The 23,313-nt window shown below is 44.9% G+C and overlaps 2 protein-coding genes across 7 annotated transcripts in view; one reads left to right on the top strand and one right to left on the bottom strand.

Moving 5' to 3' along the window:
- Positions 1-5,789: 5,789 nt before the first annotated feature.
- CENPV (centromere protein V) lies at positions 5,790-9,207 on the top strand. The gene is made up of 5 exons (XM_013196461.3): positions 5,790-6,077; positions 6,938-7,036; positions 7,863-7,932; positions 8,354-8,468; positions 8,829-9,207. Exons 1-5 carry the CDS (start codon positions 5,827-5,829, stop codon positions 8,951-8,953), a joined length of 660 nt encoding a protein of 219 aa, XP_013051915.3. The 5' UTR covers positions 5,790-5,826; the 3' UTR covers positions 8,954-9,207.
- A 958-nt stretch (positions 9,208-10,165) lies between these two features.
- The window catches only part of PIGL (phosphatidylinositol glycan anchor biosynthesis class L), a 62,837-nt gene continuing 49,689 nt past the window's right edge, over positions 10,166-23,313 (bottom strand). For all 6 annotated transcript variants that reach the window (XM_066979775.1, XM_066979774.1, XM_066979772.1 and 3 more), the window contains 3 exons: positions 16,716-16,747; positions 11,596-11,729; positions 10,166-10,772 (listed from right to left, as the gene is read on the bottom strand). In XM_066979775.1, coding sequence (XP_066835876.1) covers positions 10,674-10,772; positions 11,596-11,729; positions 16,716-16,747 — 265 coding nt within the window. In that variant the 3' untranslated portion in view covers positions 10,166-10,673. The remainder of the gene's footprint in view (positions 10,773-11,595; positions 11,730-16,715; positions 16,748-23,313) is intronic.

Raw genomic sequence — 23,313 nt, 5'->3', positions numbered from 1 at the left:
GACCTTTCAGACTGGCTCATAACTCAATTTATATCATAACTGGAGTATGCAAAAACAAAAAAGGTTTTTGTGTTGTTTCATTTGCTGCTAGCTTCCTCAGTGAACCCAGATGAACTTTCTGGTAAATCCTCTACTCAGGAAGCAGGAGCATGCATGTGAATAGGCAGGATTTAATACAGAGCTGCGTGCTGTACTTCCATTAAAACAAACAAACAAAAAACCCTTGGTTTCTTCTAGCAAGGCTTGTGTCTGCTAGCACTTCCTGTTTTACAGTAAAAAGAAAATAAATCTTCCTAACAATTATTCACAATGTAGAGACAGGAAGGGAGGAAAACAGTAACTGGAAAATTCAGAGACTGTTCTGTGGCAATAACCAGCCTCTGGAATATTATTCAGCTACATAAACTTAGAGCAAATGGCAGACTTGAGCAATACTACATTTGTTTTTGTTATGCTGCCAGTTTTGCTTAGTGTTTCCAATAGGTTCTTTCTGTTTGCATAGTGCCAAGGTGGAAGATGTTTGATACAGAGCAGCCAAATAATACCTCGGAGCCTTGAGAGGAACTAAAAGTAATATTTACAATTGTGAAAGGCCACGTCTGCTAAACTGGAGATTAACCACAGGCTAATCTTAAAGCCTTGAACTGTGTTTGTGCACATCAGGCTTGCATTAAGGATTTCACTGTGTATTTCCAGAAAATACTGGAGCCCTTCCCTCCTCTGTTTTTTCTAAGTATGGCTCAAGCCTATGACTAAACTGCTTGTGAAAGCAGTTGTTTGTTTTCTGGTTAAATATTCAAATCAACAGATAAGAATAAAATCCCAGCAAGATGGCTCTACCACAGGCAGTTCTTTAAATACGTTGTTAACAACGGCTCCTGAAAGTCATTCGTCAAGGAAATGACATTACCCAAGGCAAGCACAGGCAGCAAAATGCTGCCATTGAATGTAGGCTCTGTTTAGAAAAAACAGTGGATTGTATTTGTCAGTTCCATGCAAAAAGCCTCGTTATTTTCCTCAGGTATCCCTCTGTCAAAAGAGATAAACAAAAGAGCTTGGCTTTGTCTGCACAACTCCAAGGCCTAGCAGAATTAAACTAATCTCCATAGGCTGCTGGCAAGCTACTCTATGCAAGCAATCGTTAGCATTTTTCAGCCTCCACTGATTGGATTTGTTTAATTCTCCTAACTATTAAGCTGGGATAGACATCTACATGCCTGTACAAACCCCACCTCTTTTGTTTCTGGGACAATACAGAGATCTTAAACATCTCTTTTCCTGTTCCTTGGCTTTTTCTCTGTGGTAAATCCATGTACACTGACAGATACACAATTCCTATCTGCACAGATTTGTTATTGTACTTTGATGATATTTTATCATCAGGCTGAAAGGTACTTTTTTTTTGAAGTCGTAATGCAATTTTTATACATTGCAGGCCAGATTCTGCCTCATTTTCACACATTATGTGTACAGAACAATCTCCCAAGCTGATAGTAACATTCTCATGACTTAATTTTACTGAATTTCAGCATTACCTCAGAATTTCTTCAGAAAATATTTTACTACCCAAGCTTGATACAGAGGAGACATGTTTGTTCTTAAATGGTGTACTGTTACTGTTGTGGTTATTCAAAGCACAAGTATTTAGCATATATACTGCCCTTCCTTCAGTAGTTCTAGATGAGTAAGAATCAGCAAGCAGCTGACTGTGGACTGCATATAAATAAAGGCAAACCTGAAAAAGCAGAAATCCGTATCTTGTGACTGGCCTGACTGCACAGGTGGTTCCAGCCTCTGCCAGGGTATGGGGCCTGCCTTTGGGGACACATATTTCTTGCTGAGTGGTTTCAAAAGTAGGTCACTGGGCAGTAGTATAAAATAACCTGCTTTCAGAAGAGAAGAACCTGGGGTCAGAGAAATGTTTCCAATGAATTTGTACATTCTAGAACACAATGTCTGTTTTTTATGTACACTCCTAGGTCTGTTTTTATGTACACTAATGCCCTAGCAACAGCATAGCATTTCGACGTGAGCAATGTCAAATGAAGCAATCTGTTTATCTTTAGCTACAAGGGTTTAACTTGGGACAGCCAGCAAATCAGAGGATTTGAGTAGGAGTAGCAAGTTCAGTACTTTTCCTTAGTTCGAATAAAAACAGGGCTATTTGCCACCAGGAAATACAACGTATTTTTCTACCTCATAATATTACTCATACCTACGTCAGGTCTCTTTCACTGCATATGACGCAGTATAATTATATTTACCTATTTATGCTTATGGAGATAAATATTTTCTCCCTAAACCTGTAACGCTGCAATAAGGCCCAGTCTGGTGAAGTTCCAGCCTTAAGGCAAATAGAGCTGTGGCATGTTACTGCTTGTCCTTGTACTGCCAAGCTCAAGGGTTACAAAAATAACGAGTCACAGATTCAAAAGTACGGTAAGATTGACTGTAATATTGAGATTACCAAAAAAAGACAACTCTCCGAGTTTTGTTTTTTTAAGCCTTATGCTAAAAATACCTTAATAAACAAAGTCCTCAACAAGCTACCAACTTCAGGAGCTGAAAACTTAAGAAAAACAAATAGCTACATTTGTAATAAAACAGGGGAAATGGGCAATAGTCATTTGTTTCTTTGTTTAAAGCACAGTTTGACTGCAAGACACATGGATACAGCTTTGCTTTCAGATCTGTGCTGCCACCATGAACATGTTTGGGTGCGTCCTTCTCTGTAGGTCTAAATAACCCAGGGAAACGTGTCAATTCACATGCTTCTGATGTAAGGAGACTTTTGAAGGGCATCTTATAAATACACCATCAGCCTAAAATCACAGGTTTGTGCCTGCACGTTATGCCAGTGAAAGCAACAATAACTAGGTCTATTCTAAAAATTACATGTCTCCGTCTTTGCAGTCTATCTCCTGCTTAGGAGTCTCTTGGATCCGATCCAAACTGCACTGCAGTTGAAGGAGCTCTCTTTGTTCACGTTCTCTCTGCTGTGTCTGAGCTGCTTGAGCATGTGGTTTCTGGGGTGAGGATTTTCAGCAGTATAGCAGAGAAGCATCTTGAAAAAACAGAAAGATAGAAGGAATAATTCTACAATGCTGTTAATAATTATTAATATGTTTCAATTAAGCCTCTCTAACAGTAAACAAAACCAAGTATTGTCAAGGCCATTCTGAACAGCCTTCCTCCATCAGCCCCTTTGTCTTCAGATCCAGCTTGGATCCCTCGATGGTAAGGAGAATGGCCAGAAAGCTTCCCCTTTCATAATATCGAGACTAAAATCCAAGCATTGATATTTTTCTCTCTGTACAAACTACGTGGTACTAACTACCTTAGTTCTTTTAAATATGGTGCTAGCTATAAACTACTTCTAGTTCTCTGCTTGTTAGATGAAAAGCATCCACAGCTCCTAATTTACCTTAAACCCACAAACACGTAGGTGCTTTTAGTGCTGCTTTTGCTGTGAAAATGCCCTCACAGACAGAATCTCGGTGCAGGCTGCAAGCCACGTCTACATAGCTGAGTCATTGTTATACAAGCAGAGCTGGATGGCACAGAAAAGCACCTATGTACTTTAACACTGAAACACGTCAGCTGTTGAACTTTGAATATCACAATACACCTAAAGAGACAAGTGATTTACCAGACTTTTCTTCCTCTTGTCTTTCCCATCCTCCTTCTGAATAATTCTTCTTCTTCCACTTTGTCTCAGAAGCTTGAGAACAAAACATTCTTCATCAAGCTACTTATTTCTACTAAAGTTTGGCAAGCCTTGCATCAGGTTTGGAAGTAATCAATATCCTAGTGAAAGCTGTTAACTCTTTGAACACTGAGCAATGCCCAACACCCATGTATACTGACAATACAACATGCAATGACTATAATTTAGGACTTGCAATCAGAATACCAGTGAAATTTATCATCAGCCAGAGACCTACTAAAAAGCTTTTGTATTGTTTATTTATGTGACACCCAATTTTGAGCTTTAAGAGTTCTTTGTAATAAAACATGAAACAAATGAAGAAGTAGAAAGAGTATTTTGTCTATAACTTTCTGAAACAAGACTGCATTTTGCTCGTCCAGTTTTGTCTTGCAGTTCTTTAAACAGAAATTGCCTTCTCAAAATGCCTTCTACATTTAAAATGGGGTGAACTAGTGGAGGTGAGCTGAGAGCGACATATTTGCATATATTACACAGACTCATTACACACTCACTCCGGTTTTCACACAGGAACTGCTTTTTCAGAGCGGACAAATTTTAGTATTTGCTCATCCTGCAGACAGGAGGCCATTTGATCAGCTCCTAAAATATGCTCTGCCTTTCAGTTCAGTGCAGGCCCTGTTTTCAGAGGACAGAGCATGGTACACTGAAACCTGCAACTGCTGCGGGCCATGCCCCGCACTGCAGGCAGATGAAGCCATGGTGCAAACTACACAGAGTCAGTTTCAGCTCACGATCTCCAGTTTCATCTCAGTGACTTTTCCTCCCAAAATATAAGGTGACTAACATGAAATCTAGCGTGACTAAAGGAGGTCTGGGAGTGGCTCAGATCAGGAGCTACAGATGAACATGCTGGCATGGACGAGAGCTTGTCACGTACAGTGTATTTAAAATGGTTCCATTAGGATGAATAGTGAGTACAGAGGTTCACATGAGGAATAACAGGAAATTGTAACACAGTAATCCTTCCTATCATCAGAGAAGGGATGTGCTGAGCCACAGGATTGTTATTCGAGTCCTGGTATGTGCCATCTAAGGAGGCAGCCTACACACTGTAGTCGTGTGTTTTTAAAGCTGTTTTCCAGATCAGAGAGTGCTGATGGTTGCTTCATCATCGTCCAGTTGCTTTGCTGTCTTCGTGGACAAGACAGGACCTTCTGCCCCATACCAAATTGGCAGCTCTCTTGTTTACATCTTTCCCTGTTCCTCATCTTGAGAAGAGCAAGACATAAAGAACTGTTGAAAATACAAGTTATTGATTGTAACTCAGACAAAATAAACTTCCACTCGTGCAGCACTGGGCATTCAGCCTTAGAGTGATTTTATTTTTCCTACCAAATGCAAACTGAATGCCAACAAGTTTTACACTTCTCCCCTGCACTGAACAATTTTACCTGAGAAGTAGCTTTATCCTACAAGTGTGCAATAATCTTTTCTAGGTTATTTACCAATAAAGAGGTGCTTTCAGAAGTGGTTGTTGTTGTTGTTTTTTCTTTGTTTTGTTTTAAGGTCTGTACTATCTTGAACATTTTCTTTTTTAACTTAAAGACTCTGGTGACGGAATTTCTGAAAAGTTGTCTAGTGGGATTCAGGTTAAAATCTGTTTCTCTGTGAGGCTGCTGTAATGATTTCAAACCTCAAGGAAGGACAGGGACTCAACGAACGTTCTTCCAAAGGTGCATACTGATACACTGGAGCACTGTTAAATAGCAGCCTTGTTTTTAATCGACGGTGGGTGCATTGCAGAGATGTGAAGCCACATAGTTTTAATAGCACCTCAGATGTGCAAAACACCTGAATACATGAGGTGAGGCACATTATGTTTCTAATTAAAGACAAAACCTCACGCTATCGCTTGTGAATAACTGGCATTCCTACCACTACAGGGTATTCTACGAGCCAGCAGGCACAGTGAGCTCGACACCCTGCCGCTCTGTGAATCTTCACCTCACAATATTCACTGAGGCAAGAGGGAGCACCCTGGGGCTCGGACCTACGGCGCCGTGAGGGACTTTGTCCGCCCGCCGCCCCTGCCCCCTCAGCTGGGCCTTTCCTCGGCTGCCCCCTGGCGGCCGCGCCTCAGCCGGGCCGCGGGCCGCATGGGGCGAGCCGCGGCGGGCCGGGCGCGGCGGTCCCGGAGGGGCAGCGTCGCCGCCGCCTCCCCCGGGGCCGGGAGCCGCGGGGCGCGAGGGAAGAAGGCGGGAGGCTCCCGGGCAGGGCCCGGGGAGAAGGAGGTGCCCCCCGGGTCCGATGCCTTCGATCTGGGGGCGCAGAGCGGGCGCTGGGCCGCCTTCCGTGAGCGGCACCGGCTGAGCTGCGAGGAGGCGGCGCGGCTGCTGCTGGACGCCTTGTGAGTGAGTAGGGGGCCGGGCGGCACGGAGAGCTGCCGGGCAGGGGGATCCCCCTTGCAAAAAGCGGGTGTCCTGTGAAGTCTGCAGAGCCTCGGGGCCCTGCTTTCACAAATGCCCTTGGGGCTGTGCGAGGCTCACCTCCCAGATCTCCACCCCTGCGCGGCCGTTGCGGAGCACAGCACATCATCACCAGCCTACCACCAGCGGCTGGCTTTGAAAGGAGAATTTGAAAGGCAAAGGGTTTTCCTCTGTAGTTGGCGTTTGACCTGGCACGTTCGTGTTGCCGAGTTACTATGGAGGCGCCCTAGGGGAGAGGGAGAAGCGCAAGCTCGGAGATTCCTTGATTCCATGAAGTTCCTCTGCAATCAAAATACAAAATGTGTTTGAAACGCTATGGGAGCCGACTGGTTTCTGCTGTTCCCAGCTTTTAAATGGCGGAGTATTAGTGGTACCAGAGCAGTTGTGGAAAAAACAGGGGAAAATTCCTTTCCCAGTTCCAAGAGGGCTGTCTTGTGATAATACCGCTCGTTTCCATGCATTGCTGATTGTGCTGCAGCTGAGGTCAGCATTTTGACCTGGACTGTGGCAGGGGAGCACACGTTCTGTATTGTAGGCAGAGTGTACTCTACTTGAACTGTAGTTCTTTCCTTTTCTTTTCGCCGTTTTAATTAAACCAGAAATGCAATTGCTGCAGAGGGCAAAAAACCATTCTCTACCTCACTCTGGAGCTTTTTATTTAAATGCATTTGAGTGGATACATTTTCAGTTGTTCTGCAAGTGCTCAAAGCAGAATTGAATAACTTAGTAGGCCATCAAAAACTGCATGCTTACATAACATCTCTGTTGCTTCTCTCTCCAGTGAATACAGAGGTTTGGTCAAACACACAGGAGGCTGTCACTGCGGAGCCATCCGCTTTGAAGTCTGGGCTTCAGCAGATCTGCATGTTTTTAACTGCAAGTGAGTTTTTTTGGTTCCCTATTCAATACAAGCTCATACGCTTTTCCAATCAATGCTTTACAGCAAAAACAACATAAAACAACTGCAGAACATCCTCTGATCTGTTTCCATAGAGTAGATGCCTAATTATGTCCTGATCCAATATGGGATCAGTGCTGGAGATTTCAGATGCTGCATCTGTGGGCTGGACTTCAGGTCTCACATCCATGCTCATGCAGAAAGTGTTGGGGAAGATCTGATGACTACAGGTGCTCAGCCATCTGCTTTATGTTTCCTCTAAGTACAGTGTACTCAAAGCACATCAATCCTTTTTTTAACTTGGTCTTCTCAAGTGAACATTACATTTCTGACCACATGTGCTTCAAACTACAACAGTGTCTGATTTCAGCAGTGATTCCCCCCCTCGCCTGCAATTAGTTTGCATCCAGCTCACAAGTAGGCTCTGCATCTCACTTCCACGTTTGCAAGATAATTAATGTTGGCGAAGTTGGCAAACTCTGGTATAAAAGATTAAATGGATTTCTCGGGGCTACAGTTCGTCCTTGATATGTCTATTGAGAATTGCATATGTGAATAAAAATAGCATATAATGTTTGCTCTGAGCAAATACCCTATTGGTTTACCTGCGTAGGGTTAGTCTGTTCCATGGGCATGCTTAGCCAAACGCTGCTACCATGAGTCCACTTTTGCCACTTACCTCTGATGCCAACAAGGAGCCGTTTTAGCTGTCAGTGGAATTTCAGTTGTCGAGAGGTCTGAGCTAGATCTGATTGCTGTGCTACAACTTGTCTGCTGCTTCTAGAAAGGTCTTCTCTTTCTTTTACAGCTGCAGCATTTGCACAAAGAAACAGAACAGACACTTCATTGTCCCAGCTTCGCGTTTCAAGTTGCTGAAGGTAGAGTAAGATTGCAGTAAGAACATGGCCATGAACACTAGCAGAAAGAAACTATCTAATCCATCTAATCCAGTATTAGCCTCAAAGATGCAAGTGGCAGCCAGTTTTCTTGTCCTAAATTTGCCTTTGGCTGACTGGGGAAAAATATATGGATTTTATGCTGTTTGCCGTGAGTGTGTTAGTGCATCTTATTTACTGAGCTGACATTAAAGCTCTTGGAGTTCTGAGCCTTGACCAGGATGGCCATGTGTATACACAAAGCACAGGGGCTCAGGAATGGAGCATGAATGCAAAATTCTGTATCTCAAGTAAAGTCAAGAAGAAGATGGTATTTTTAGTTTTACATTTTTAGCTACAAACCCATAGAAAGTAATTAATCTATTTATGTGGAAAACCTATATTGCTTTTCGTTTCTGCTTAGGGTGCTGATAATTTGACAACGTACACCTTCAACACACATCGTGCCCAGCACACATTCTGCAAGACCTGTGGTGTACAGAGCTTTTATACTCCTCGCTCTAATCCCGATGGTTATGGTAGGTAGAAACAGTAAACCTGGCAAACTGCGGTAACCAAAGTTAACCTCCAAGCAAAGCTTGGATGAAGACTCCATTGGCTGCTAACGTGACAGCAGTGAGCAGGCATGGGCCTTCAGAGTTTTTTCCTCAATTGATAAACATCTAGAACTGCAGCCTGAACCTGCAGCTGCTCCATAAGAAAGTCTCACCTATGATTTGTGGGCTCCTGTCCATGACATTTCTCTCAGCCTTACAGCATAGCTAGACTGACAGCATTAACTGTCAGTCCCTGAGATGCCCCATGCATAGAGTGCAGCCATGCAGGCATCTCCCGCTCTTTAGCCATGAAAAGCAGGTTTCTATGTACTCTCTCTTCAGGAATAGCTCCCCACTGTCTGGATGAAGGCACCGTGCACAGCATTGTTACGGAGGATATCAATGGCAAGGAATGGGAGAAGGCAGTGAAGGAACATAAGACCATCAGAGACATGTCAAAACCCTGACATACCCTTCCAGCAGCTGAACTTGGAGCACTGCCACGGAAACGTAGCTTGGGCTTTCCTGGGTGGTGACGTTACCTGTTTTTTGTTTCTTAAGTAAATCTTTCTATGCTGCCTGTCCCATTCATTTGTGATTTTCAGTTTTCAAACTACCTCTGTTCCATAAACTACCCCAGGGGTGGTCTTTTGGTAGTTTGCCTTTAGCTATGGTAAAGTTTAAATCAAAATAAACAGAACAAAGTTTAAAAAAAAATCTAGTCTTGGTTTGTATGCGTATTTCCTGTGTTTCAAGTCTGGCTTATCAAAAATGTCCTACGTAAGATAATCTCTTGCTTAGAACATAATACTAGCTTACACCATTTTTTCTCCATTGACCTGAATGAATTTACAAAGATTTAGAGTTAAAGGGGATTAGAAAGAGCTTACTAGGCCCAAGTTCTGTAAAGCATTTATACAGTTGCTTAGCTGTGTGCCACAGAGGGACCACTGATGTTAGTCATGTGACTAAGTACTGTTTTGCTTAAGCCTGGACTCGCTCATGGTTTTAAGGCTGAGTAGGGATATGCTTAGGCACTGACTCAGGGCCAGGGCACATAATTCATCAATGTCAAACTCTTATAACGATGGACACAGGCTTTAGTACAACCAGGAGCTCACCTGTTGTCTTCAGCAGGAGGAGGGGGATGCGCTCACAGCAACAGATCAGGATCTGCAATCTGGGCTCTAATCTTGACTATGCAATGGCTAGCAGTGCAGATGCACGGAAGATGCCTCCTGCAGATATGAGCCTACATTAATGAGTGCAAAGGCCTACAGAAATGTGAAGCATTGCTGACTTTGCTATACATAGAATCCCAAATCACTAGTAAAATCTCTCTATAATCTAAGGAATTACATCACTGAAAACTGATTTCTCCTTCACTTACCTTTTAACATGAAGGGAGAGGATCTTGCAGTTGTGTTTTAGGTAAGTTGAACTGCTTTTGAAACATCTCTTGCAATTTTTATATCTCCATATATGTTCTACAAAAGGTCTCTTGCAACTCATTCTTACATCATGCTGAAACTTTTCTGAGTTGATCTCAAGCCCCATGTTCTGAAGCAAGAAGAAATGCTCATGTTTTGTGAGGGAAACTCTGGGAAGGAAGAGCCTGCAACACAATGTGTCTGAAAGAAGCAGTAGCATCTTTATGAGTGCAATTAGAGAAAATTGAGTAATTTCTGATGCTTTATTCATAAGCTTTGGCTTTTTGAAGTTCTGACTGAGTAAGACAAGTCTTGTGGTTCTGGTTTTACCTGTGGAGATAGCATGATAGAAAAGTCTCTCCCGATATTTGGATTTTACAAAAGCACCAAGAGGAAAAGTTCCCAGCCATCTTTGCAGCTGTATCTTCCTGGGGAAAAACAGTGTGTGCTATATCTTCTCTAATGCAGAATACTCCTGCATTTGAATCTTAACTAGGTTAATTCAAATTTCTTATCATATTTAAGCTTCTGCAGTGAGAAAATAGAGCAGCTGTTAAACCTGCTTCATCTCAATGTATCAGGTGACAGCAGATTCAGGAGAAAGTTTATACAAACTGTTTTTTGTAGTCTGAAAGAATGCTACATAGAGAGAATCCTGTCCTCCTGAGTATGTAACAGTTGAGTTTCCTCCAGTGGTTGTCCTGGCACAGTCTTTTTTGGCTCATTCTTTCACTCTTGAAGTTGTGAGCGTCGTCTTTTACAGAAGACGGAGTGAATTGATCACCATATAACGTGAGAAAAGCATATAGACACGGCGAAACCAGAGCAGCTGGCTGCGATGACACCGCATGGCTCTCTAGAAGGACAAATAGTTGAGAAACCATTACAAAAACATTCCTGACCTAATGTGAGGGCAGTTTTCAAAGCCTCCTGTCAAGTTCACTGCCAATTTACAGGACAGCTGATTTCAGTGAGCAGGGAAGTTTTAAGAGGCAGAACGCTGCCTGCTCTGAGGCCAAAGGGCAGGGAGAGGCCTGTCTGCCCCTGAGTAGCTGGTGTGCTGCCTAGTGTCCAGAGAGGTCCTGCTAGAAAGGATGTTATCAGCTGCAGATTGGTGCTGTGACAGTTTTGTCCTGTAACTCTTGCTCCCTACATGGTATCTCATGCCTGGGTGTTCACATGCTGGGGAAGCAGAAACGTGATAGGTGTGCATCTGAGAACACACAGTGTGCTGCTTCCGATCATAAGCTGCCAGCTGAAACTTAATCTATTTATAGCGCACCAGCTTAAAAAGTTCAGGTTTCAGAAACAAAAACCACAAGGGAATAACGTCACCCTTATCAGAGCAATTTCCATACATAACACTGGCTTTTAGCAGCCACAAAAAGCAGGTAAGTTTCCCTACATCTTACATCCTGGACCCAGCGTAAAACTCAGTGCACTGAAGATCTCTGAGCTGTAAATCTGCTCGGCCCTGTCCTGCGATCTACACAGCACTTGAAGCAACCCGTCTTGTCCTTTTGCGTTTCACAAATCACTGAAGATTATTCACTAATGACATTTATAATCCATGTATGTAATTATTTGTGAAGTTCCCTGTGAATACAACACTTCTGACTAAAGCCTTCACAATGATGATGAGCTATTCAAACAGGCTAAGCAGGTATCAAGCATCTCACCCTGGCTTGCTCAGTCTCCTCCTCCGTGAGTATGAAGAGCGCATCGCTGGGCAGGAGGCAGGACAGGGGGACATCCAGGACCGAGAGGTACTTTCGGAACAGATTTACTGACTCAAGTACAAGCACACGGCACCCTAGACAGAGAAAGAGGAGAAATATTTCAAAACAATGATATTGTTGTGCTCATTGTAAGGCGCTCATCTCTCCGGGCTCAGCAGGCCTTTGCAGGCTCCTCTGTGTTGCTGGTAATACAGATACCTTCTGCATAAAAGGGGAGCAAATGCTACTCAAGCTTCTGCCAGGGTTGTGCGGAGTCTGTGTCCATGACCATTTGTATTTGTGGTCTGTGAAAGGCAAAGCTAGCTCTGAAAAGCAGAGTGGTTTTTTGCTTATAATTTAAATTACTACGTATTACATATTATTATTACATATATTATAATTTAAATTACTACATATTTAGGCTTCAAGGAAAAAGTACAGGATGGCTTTCTGAATGCTGGTACTGTATCTTATAATGAAAATTTAAAATAACTGCCTCTGGTTCATTGACAAAAATGGCATTTCCTCTTTCTACTCCAATTCTTAGCTACAGAAAAAAATATTTACAAGACTCAGGAATTACTGTATCAAATATTAACTCAGGCAGGCAGTTACAGTTTAACAGAATTCCAGGATACATTGTTCAGATGTTTGTGCTGAAGCAGATTAAGGGAATGTATATAAAAATTCTACTGACATTTACTTTTATTTTTTTCTTTTAAAGAGCCTCTTGAACTCAAAAATTGTTTTGTTTGTTTTTCTTTTTGAACCATGGCTAAATTGTCTTCACTGATGAGCTAAGAGCTACTGATGGTATCATTAGGAGCCTGCAGCTCTTGAGGGAAGGAGCTGCTTCGGGATTTCTTAGGGCTCAGAGGCTGCTGTCATTATGCTCCACACTTCAGACGTTAAAGACAGAAGAAACCAAAGTCACAGTTTACACAGGTGGTCAGATGTGCAATTAGATTTGCAATGAGATTTTTTTCAGCGTGCCCTTCAACAATGAAATTATACAAAGGAGACAAAGAACAATGCTGAATTGCTACAAAGGCTGCCTAATGGGCCATTTCAGCGGGAGCCTATGCTCACATCCAATACTGCTTAAGCTGTTACGTCCCAAGAACAGCGCGCATTGGTGGTGCTCAAATCCCTCTGGGCTCTAAAATGTAGGCACAGCTTGTGTCACCTTAAGGGAGAAGATTATCCAGGACAGGGGCAGAAGCAAAAATCTTCTAGAAGAATAATTATGCAAGGTGTTTTTTTGAGAGAGGTGATGGTGCCTTTGCTAGGAGATGTGTGTGCAGATCTGCTTCTGCTCAAGGATCTTATCCCAGGAGGGTCTGAACAGTCGACGTGCTGCTAACCTCCCTCCTTTGGATGTTTGGTAGATCCTGCAGTTTAGCCTTTACAAAGAACGAGATAGGAAAACAAAACTTACTGCTTTTATGGTGAATGAATTTCCTGGAGACACAAAGGGAAGAAGCTACCAAAGGTCTCAGTGGTAGAGCATGGTAATCAAAGATACCCCACCAGCATCACTCCTCTCCCAGGCAGGGGCCTGTGGCACACTGCACCCAGGAGCAGACAGCGTACACGGGATAAACCCCCACAGATCCCCTCGCGATTAATTTGTGCCCCCCCTGCCTCTTCCCAGTGACACTAACTCACTTTGCTGCAGTGACAAGCTTTGCTTTTATTCCGGCCAAAGCCTGCAATAGCAGGACAGGGCAGCCCTCATCGACTCCCTCCAGCACATCTCCCAGTCCTTCAATTCCTTTCTTCTCTCTCCTTCAGAAGAACGATACACAATTTGTCCTTGCTTTCGAACAGCCTTTCCCACTCACAAAAGCAAAACTGGTGACTTTTTTTTTCCCCAGAACCACGGAGGGTTCCAGGACCATGCTCCCCTTCCAGTCCTCTTTTTGGACTGATCCTAGACCACGAGTCCCCAGCAGGCTGGATGCAGCAGAGCAGGCACTCAAAGTAGAGCGCTTTTCTCCTGCTCTGGGCACTAAGGGGCAGGGTCAGAGGAGTCCCAGGACATCACTGGCACTTCCATACTGCCAGACTCCAACACTACTAGCCAGTGCCGTGCCAGGAACCGGAGGAAAACCTCCCTGCAGCCCCCCAGCAGCTGCTGCAGCCCCGGGCTGCCGGGAGATGGCGGTGTGCGGCAGCTGCGAGCAGGCACCGGGCTGCCCGGGCTTGGCTCGCTTTTGGCACCCCTCTGCCCTCCTGCCTTATCTGTGTCAGCGCTGCTCCCTGCTGTGGCCTCAGCCGTCCGGCCCTTGCAAGGTCATCATCTCCGTCCCTGCAGAGCAGCAGCTGTGCGACGCCATCTGGAAGGGCCGGTGGCGGTGCCAAGCTCCCTGCAGCGAGTCCTGGGACGTGCAGGAGCGCAGGCAGTGTGTGACCTGCACAGCCTGGGCTGGTTCCTGACCTCCTGCTGCGCTCCGCCTCGACACGTGAGTTGCCACGAGGGTCCAGCTTGCTGCTGTGAAGGATGCTCTGCAGTCAGAAACGTGTTGCTGCTGCACACAGAAGTGCCCTGGCAGCTCTTAGGCGCTCACTAAAGACTCTTCTTGCTTCCAAGTAGCAAACTTGTCCTCTTTTTACCCTAATGTGCCAATACTCACACGTGTAAGGCTTGTAGGTTGTGTGCCTGCTGTACACAGACCTAGGAGAAACCGAACCTGGTGATGTGCCACCAGTAGGGCTGTGGCAGCGACTGCTCTCTCCCATCACTGCACAGATCCTCAGGGCTGCCCAGCAGCCGCCTCTGCTCAGTGTGTAGTTTCAGAGAGGAGTTGTTTTGGTGCTGCACTATGGCTCAGCAGAGGAAAGGCACTGATGCTGATCCTCTTGCTCTCGTAGTCGGCATTCCTACCTGCTTGCATTTTAGTCTTTAAGCGGGGAGGACAGAATTAGAGCAAACATGGTGCAATGGGTCTTGCCTTTCCTGGACCCTGGCAATGCTTCATGAATTCCTGTTTGCAAGGCCTGGTGTAGGGTTATCCACCACCAATCTTTAAAGCCTGGGCTGCTCTGTTAAACAGAGCTCTGTGCTCTCTGCGCTCTCTTTCCTCACCATTTTTTCCCCAAGAAATACTAATGCATGCAGCAACTGCCCCCTTCAGTTCCCCAAAGCTCAGCAGTAAGGCCCCAAAACAACTGGAAGTGAACTTGGAATTGATCAGTCTGGCTTTCTGGGCCCCCATCAGCCAGCCAGGCAAAGCAATGGGCATTCAAGCTGCACAAAATGACAGGCACCGTGAGAGTCATCTGTGCTAGTGATATGACAAGGATCTGCACATGCTGACAGCAAAGGCTGCTCTGCATGAGAACGTGAGATGAAATGAGGCAGGGAAGGAATGTACAGTCCAGCGAGAGATGGAAAAGGGTTCAGAGAAACAGGCTGCTCCCTGCCAACCAGGGTAAGAGAAGTGCTGCCATTGATGAGTCCACTCCTGTGACACCAGCAGGTGAAGCTTTTCGGAGCCTGTTGTGCCTGTGACCTGGGCAGGATGGGATTAACAGTGTAATACAACCTCTCTAGGTTGGCAGAAAGGGCAAGATCAATATAGCTGGTGGATTAGGCCTAGAATAGAAGTGCATGAAGCCTGAAGCCTGTTTGGCTTGGCTTTCTACTTCCAAATCACTTATGCAGCAAGTATGCCTAGAATGAGAAGATTATTAACAGATCTGTGTGTGCTAAAGGCTTGTACTGCCCCTGACAGACGTTAGCACACCAATTCTTTTGAAAGAGTGGTGGTTATAGCCGGACAGGGCCAGCAGTAGGGGTGGATGCATATCCAGCAGCTGTCTCGTCTTCTTGAAACAAGCCTACGTGCTCGCCCCTGGCCTGGAGAACTTGATTACAGATTATAAAAAGCCTGTTGTCTTTATGCTGGCTAAGGGTATTAGAAAGCAAAGCAGGATATTTAGGGTGCTCATTTGCATATCAGTGAGGCAATGCAAGGCTTAGCTGGCTTTTGCATTTGCAGAGAGATTTTCTCTGGATTCCCCGATCACGTGGGCTTACACAGGTTCACCTGCAAATACTTCCCTCTTACCAACACGAGAGCAGGACATTTTCATGGCCTGAACATGCCTTTCGGCTCTATCCAGACAGCCTCAATCCCAGCATCACTCTTGTTTCATTAAGCCCCTCTGATGCACAGCCCTGCACGCCTGCCAGATCAAATTATAAATACCAGGAATTTCAATGAGACTGGAACTATATTTGGAAAGGCTTAGCGTAAGCAGCAGCATGGGAGCTCCCCGTTCCTTTGGCGTTTGTAGGTCATGTCAGATGTGATGTAATCAGAGCAGCAAGGCTTTCATATAGCTTCAGGAGTTTCTTGATGCTGCTGGAGAGATGGAAACGCTATCTATATGTGGGTCTGTTTCAAACCTGAACCAATTTGATGCACAGCCCATCCAGCCTATTCAGGACCACAGTGCACCTATCAAACCAGCACGAACAGAGCATGAAGCTGGTTCAGTCTAGATAAGGCCTGACATCCAGCAGTGACATCCACCACTGCAGTTCCTTGTTCCTTCTCCTTACTGCACACAGCACATACGCAGCTCTTTGCTGCATCCCAAAGCTGAAAAATTGAACTTCCTGGGAAAGAAGTTGGCATTAATACCCACGTTTCATAGATGGGGGAATTGAAGAGACTAGAGTGAGAATTCAGTCAGGGCCTTGTGCCATACTGGCTCCAGCCCTCTCCACTAGACCTTGGTCTGCAACGTGTTACTAGCAGAGAATTAAAACTGATTTTGGACTTATATTCAAGCAAGACATCAACAAACAGAGCAAACACTGAGTCACACCACTGACACAACCCCAAAGGACAGGAAAGACACCAACTCCTCAAACCGGACAGCAAAGTGACTGTGGAGGAGCCTGAGCTGGTGAAAAGCTGCAGGGATATAAAAGAGCGAGGAAGGGTTCAGCTGTGGGTTTCATTTGCATTTCAAATAGAGCTGAGTTAGGCATATGAAACCCTGGACAGAACATGCATGTAAAAGGTTGCTTAATGCCTGCAGGGTCATGGATGTTTTGTGTGACGTACCTTCAGGTAACTTCTGCTCTGAATGCAGGTACCTGTGAATGAAGAGATAAATGTAGGTAAATAATCAATGAAGTTACTCAAATCCTGATTTTACAGGTATGAACTCTGTATGCTAAATTAATCCCTTTCTCTTAATACACACATTTACAATGGCTGATCTTAAAAGAAAGTTCAGGAGCAGACACCAGATGCATATGTCAGGTAGTGGTAAGACTCATTCCCCACAATTCTGCCATTACTTTTCTCATGCTGGCTGCTTGGACACAGCACAAATAACTTCCATATATCCAATTCACTCTCAAATGCCTCATGTTGTACTAAGGGAAACTGTAGGAGGCTGCCAAAGGCTATTCACCTCTGAGAGCATTTGCTCTTTAAAGTCCTTGCTTACTGCCCAGGGACATAGCTGACAGTTCCTGCTTGGGGACCGGCTTCCTTTTGTCTAACCCATGCTGGCACTGGAACATCCAAGAAGCTCTGACTTGTTGCTCACTAAGACTTTGATCTTTTCATTACTTTTTCCTGGGAAGTTTCTGTATAAAAATGTGTTCTGTGGAAACAGAATGAGGGGTCAAGCACAGGACGCTTGAAAAGTGATGGTACTCCCATTAAGAAGTGTAAGCAAGTGATCCTGATATGCTGAAAGTGTCTGAGGGTGTTAGCCTCAATTCCTTTTTAATTCTCATGATTTTCCTGTTCTAGTCTGTGGTTTGTGGCCTCAGAGCACTTAGGCTTACATCACCAGTTGCACTGCCTCCAAATTTGGCCCATCACAGGAATGGGAGGAAGCAGGCCTCCAGCAGATGGCACTCAGAGCTGTCCCACACCCAGGCTTGCTCTTCCGTAAGAAGAAAAATCCAAACAATGGAACATTTGCCAAAAAGAGAAAGGAAATAAAAAAAGGAAAATTATTTAACCCTGTGTAATATTTAAAAAGATTGTTATCATCTTACAGTGGTGTATTTAACGAAGGACAATGTGACAGTTCATGTGTAAATCAACCAGGATAAAACATACATTATATGTAAACTGTTATGTTTCTCTAGTCACTTTCAAACTAGGATTATCTCTGGCTATTGGTTAAGTTCAAGGAAAAGGATTAGCTACACAGGCGTAGACAAAATAGGAAGCACTGAGTAATGAATACCCAAAGCAATTCAAAGCAAAAGTCAAGCCAGAAATGCAGGTCATGACAGAACTCAAACAGCAATCAGAAGACATATGCCTTAAATAGACTCTCCTGCTGATGTTCTCTTCTCCTCCAGAGCCAAAGATCTGCAAGCAATACCATTTTACACTAAACAATGGCCTTGTAATACTGACTTGGCCACCTTCTACCCCACTACTCAAGCCCTACTGTTCAGACATTGCCAGCAATTTTTCAGGGCTGGGAGGAAAGGTTTAAGTTATCTCCATTAATGTCGGCTCTTCTCTTCTGTTCGAGGCTTCTTTCCCCCCAGCGAGGATGTGGCCACCCAAAGAGGTGATTCAGCACTTGGTAAAGCTAGCAGGGTGGGAACTTTTTAAAACAACCTTGAAGAGAGAAAGCAGTGAGAGGTTGTGAAATTTGGCTAACTATCCCAAGTCCCAGTACCTGTTCTATAGAGGGAACTTCAAAGCACTAACTGACAACAAAATAAAGGTTGTGAAGAGCTGCTCGACCAGTGAACAAATAATAACTATCCCTGGCCACTAGAAACAGAAACAAAGAGAGACCCAGTCCATATGGAAAAGTTTCAGCAGGAGCAGAGGGTATCTTCAACAGAAGGAAAGTTTTTATCCAGCAGAAAATTAAGGAGCTTGTGTTTCTATAAAGGTTCAGAGAGACACAAAGTATTTGGTTACTGAAAGGTCCTTAATGCTACAGCCAGGCAGACATGACACTGATCTGGAAGAACAGGCACAGAGAAACTCTGGTTCTCTCCTTATCCTTTTAGTCCTGAGCCAAATGTTTCAATACTCGGCAAGGCTCCGTGCAGAGGTCTGGGAATGGGCTCCACCCAGATGCAGAGGAATTGCAGCCTTGTTCATCTGTATTTCTCAGGCTAGAGATGGCAACAACTGTGGTTGCAGAGAGAGAGAGAGAGCACAACACAAAACTCTTCCTCCTGCACACATTCATAAAACTAGCCAATCCTCTCCCAAATCAATCTCTTGCTCCCATCTCCACCCTGCTGGAGCTGTCTCCATGGGACGCTTCCAAGTAGGGGAGAGGTTGCAGCTGTCTGTTGTTGCCATTTTGGGAATGTTGTTTTATAGATTGGACTTGCTGTGGTTTGGGTGAAATGAAAGAGTTTGGCATAAAATCTCGACAAGTCAAACACAAACAGGCTCTTTTTCTGGAGCTTTTTCCATTATTTTTTTTTTCCAGACAGACCTTTTATAAATTGTTTTTCTTTTTAAATACAAAGTGATCTAAGGTGGCTTGTTCCCACCCACCCACCAAGTGCTAGAGACCAGCCAACTACAGGACACCTCGCACTGCACCCCCTTCATTACACCTGTAGGAGGTTTCAGACCCATGTCTGAAGGGAACTGAGACCCTCTGCAATGAACTCTAAGAGGCAGTGCGACCTGCGATGGCACCCGCCAACTCTGCACTGCAAGGACTCAGCCCCAGCTCCCCAGTCCAGGACCAGCAGCTATCTGAAAGCTATTGCTGCCTGTAGCTATTACCTGTGTCTGCCCAGCAGAAAAACTGCAATGGTCCAACGACCCCCCTCCTGCAAACTGCAGAGCTGAGTCAGCTCCCAGATTCCCTGTCTTTATTCAGTCAACCTCAAGGAAAGCTGCGGGCAAAGCGGGCGGGCTAGCTCCCAAGTACAGACCACTGGTACCTCCCCGTGATGGCAAGAAGGAAGGAGTCAAGATGGAGCTGAGACCTCGGTGCTGGGCAACGCAGAACTCCTCCGGGGTAGAAGCAGGACTGACGCCCTGGTGGGTGGACTGCAGTTTTGGTGATGTTCTCCTCAGGGAGAAATTGTTCACTGAAATCAATGACTTCACTCTCCAATTAGTCTCCCGTGACAAAGGCAAAAAACCTTCACTATGCTGTGCTGGATGGTGTACAGCAGTGGGGAAATGCAGTTTTCAAAAGCATGGCAAAAGAATGGACAATCTCAAAGTTATCTTGGGGCTCCATTTAGATCCTAACCTCTAATCTGCCCAATTAATCTGATGAAACAGATGTGAAAGAGGAAGAACAGTCAGTCTCCCAGGAATCTCTGAGACATGAGAGGGATATACTTGCCAGATGTTGAGTGTTTACTATCTGGAACGCCTCCCCCCGCCCTAACCGGACTTTCTGGCTGCCTTTCCGTGCACCCTGAAATACACCAAGTAACAATATGCAGCTTTTTAAACACTGTTCAGGCACTCCGTACTCACGCGTGCTGCAGCGGCAAAAGATGGTTCTGCCAGTCAGAAAAAAAAGGTGGCGATTCAGAGATTTTCCAGTTGACAGAGCTTCTCTTTGGCTCTGTGCTTTGGTCCCTGAACAGTCTGGGAGAAGAATGTGCAGTGTCACTGCTCCAGTCATGCTGCTAGCAGCCTAGTGATGCTGGGAAGGGCATTCCTTGAGGCTGTTTCTTTGGAAAAAAAATACTTCTTGGGGGGGGGAATCCCTGCTGACTACCAACAATAGGATGCCCTGCGCTCAACTTTACCCTAATGGCTCTCAACAAGATCACTGAAGGGCACTGGGGTGAAGGAGCTAAGTCAAATTAAGGAAGGAGGGAGCAGGGACAAAGGAATGAGATAAAATCTAGGAGGAAATACCCAGCTAGATACCAACAGAATGTATGCCAGGCATGGGGCGGTCACACAAGGGGAAAGGACAGAGAATCAGATGGTAAAAAGGGGAGGACATTTCTGCCCTGACCTTATGAGCACAGTGGGGTGCAATCCCAGCCACCATTCATAAGTTCCCCCATTACTTAGGACAATTAAGACCATTAAAACAAACACCAGGAGTGAGCTGGACTGTCAAAGGACAAACAGAAACATATGATACTGGAAGCTGTTATTTCTTCAACACTGCTCTTTATTTTGCAGAGACCCTAAAACTCTGCCAGGGCCTAAACAATCCCAAACACACACACCAGGGACATGGGAAATCCTTTTCCAAGGTGGAACAAATAATAGTCAGTTTGGAAAAAGGATTTTCTGGGAAAAGGCAAGGGAAATGCAAGACTGCAGTCTGCTTTGAAAACATAAATGAGATGTCACTGATTTGAAGTGCGTGGGCTACAGCTGCTTAAAAGGAGAGAGCAGAGTCCCATTCTAGCCCTGCACTGTAAGAAGATAACCAATAAAAATGGTAGATGGTGTCCCATTCACTATCATCAAGCTAATCACTGAAGAAACAGCTTGCTTCTTGCTCAATGTGTCCTTGATGACCTGACCTTGGAGACTCAATTCGAGCAGAACTGTGCTTTGTAGGGGTGTAATCCGGTTGCTGGCTTTTGAGAGCTGTACCCACTGAGTCTGTGGGATTTGTCTGGACAATGCACTGGTCATTGTTTTGATATACTTACATGTAACTGGCATTTAACCAATCCTCCTCTTTCAAGGAGCCCTGGTGCGACCCACCTGCGCGACGCTATGTCCCATGGCATTCATAAATGGGACGTTCAAAAGTCAGGCTGTCACACCTAAGTGCAAAAAGGCATCGGTGGCACTCAAGCTGCATCATAACCAACTCGAGAGATAAAGCACTAAGCTCACAAATATCACCTCTGCACAGTCTCATTTACAACCTACCACTGAGCTGACGGATGGTAAGAAACATCCTGCAGGACTGAGAGGTGTTTTTCCAAATGGAGTTGACGAGAATAGTCTCAGCTAATGACTCTTTGATGTAGCTTTTTATACGGCATCGTTGATATAAGTTTTATGGATGCAGTTGCTATAACAACATAATGCACAGTGGTTAAATATAGCACCTCCTATTTTCCACTCAGTTTGCTCTGCCCTAAGCAGACAAGGACTATTCTTTACTGTTCTAGCTGGGCTGAAATGGATTTGATTGCTCACTGAAGAAAACAAGTGGTACGGTCCTGCCTCCCCCTCACACAGACCATTCCTCTCCACCTTAAGCAAGCCAACAACAAAATCAACAGCCCTCCATTTGCTAGGCTACTGGACAAGGGGGCTTGTATAAAATCAAAATGCACGATGATGTGCAAAATTAAAACTCCTTGATATTACATGTGATCTCAGTGCAAAGACTGCCATTTCAAATAGCAGGAAAGAGAGGTTCTCAAATATTCCTGTCACGTAGTATTTACCACGCTTATTATCGTAGTGCCTAGTTACTGACCCAATGCTGAGAAAGGGAGTTAAGTGACCGTCATGTCACTCGAGACCTGCTCCTCCTTGTGGATGTGTGTACAGGGTCCAGCCTCTCTTGGCTAGAGGGAAAGCTCCTGTCGCGGGGATGAGAGAATGATGTTGCCAAGTCAAGGCCATGGGGAAAGAAACAGAGCTACAGAGGCCTGTGTCCAATTCTCCCTTCTTTGCTGTAGTGGGTTGTTTGTTTTTTTGGTGTTCTTTTTTTTTTTGACTTTTTTTTTTCCAGTCTGGAAGGCAGAACTGAAATACTCCCAGGGGAGAATGAAATCAAATAGAAATCTGTTCCTCAGCAATCCTCCTCTTTTTTTTTTTTCCTTATTTTTCCCTTGCAAAGGAACAAATCCACCCTCGAACTTTGGCATGGCACAGATCTGAAGCCTAGGCACGTAACAGCAGTTGGACTCCCCACAAGGTGTCAAGAGGATGTTTAGTGCAAGTGTAAGGCACACTGATTCCAAGTAGTTCCTGCTCCTCTGAACACAACCTCTGTCCCAGACCCTAGGAGGGATATTTACACCCCTAGCAGATAGTGCTGAGTATCTGCTCAGTTATGACCATTTCCTGAACTGTTTTGTTCCCTGATGCTGTTCAATAATTTCTAACTCCTGAAGCAAGCACTTGCAGGTTGGATATGTCCTGTTGTACCTCTGCTCCCGCAGTAAGAAACCTCTTAGTGGACGTAAGGCAGATCCCCCATAGACTGGGAGCATCCCAAAGAGCTGAGGATCGCTGCACCAGCCCTCTGCTTCACCCTTTCCACTTACAGCCACAGTGGAGGCAGAACCCTGCGGACCTTGTTTAAAGATGGTTAATAAATACATTGCACATGATACCGGGAGGGAAGAGTTCATTTGCCTTTTTCTTGCCATGTAGCACTGGGGCCCTGGGGGCAGCAAGCGCTGTTTTGCAAAGCCCTGCTAGCAGGGAGGTATGTGAGAAGCCTCAGCATATGCTCCCAGCGCTGCCTGCACTAGCTGATACGCGAGAATTCATCAGGGTACTGAAAATCAGGAGTGATACAGTCACGCTCTACTTCCTCCATGACACAAACTGAAAAATAATGAGAGCAAGCAAGCCACTAAAAATAAACTTAACCTTTCAGTGGCCACAGCATCACTCCTGCCAAATGCAGATGACTGGGCTGCCATGCTTATTTCTGCTGATTCAGTACCGGAAAAGAGACAAGAGACAAACCAGCCCTTAGTTACTGAGAGCTGCTTATACCCCAGTGGCCATTATCAGCAGA

This window comes from Anser cygnoides, chromosome 18, assembly GCF_040182565.1.
Source record: "Anser cygnoides isolate HZ-2024a breed goose chromosome 18, Taihu_goose_T2T_genome, whole genome shotgun sequence".
Classification (NCBI taxonomy): Eukaryota; Metazoa; Chordata; class Aves; order Anseriformes; family Anatidae; genus Anser; species Anser cygnoides.
The sequence above is the reverse complement of the archived record's forward strand: the minus strand, read 5'-3'. Positions and strand labels throughout refer to the sequence as shown.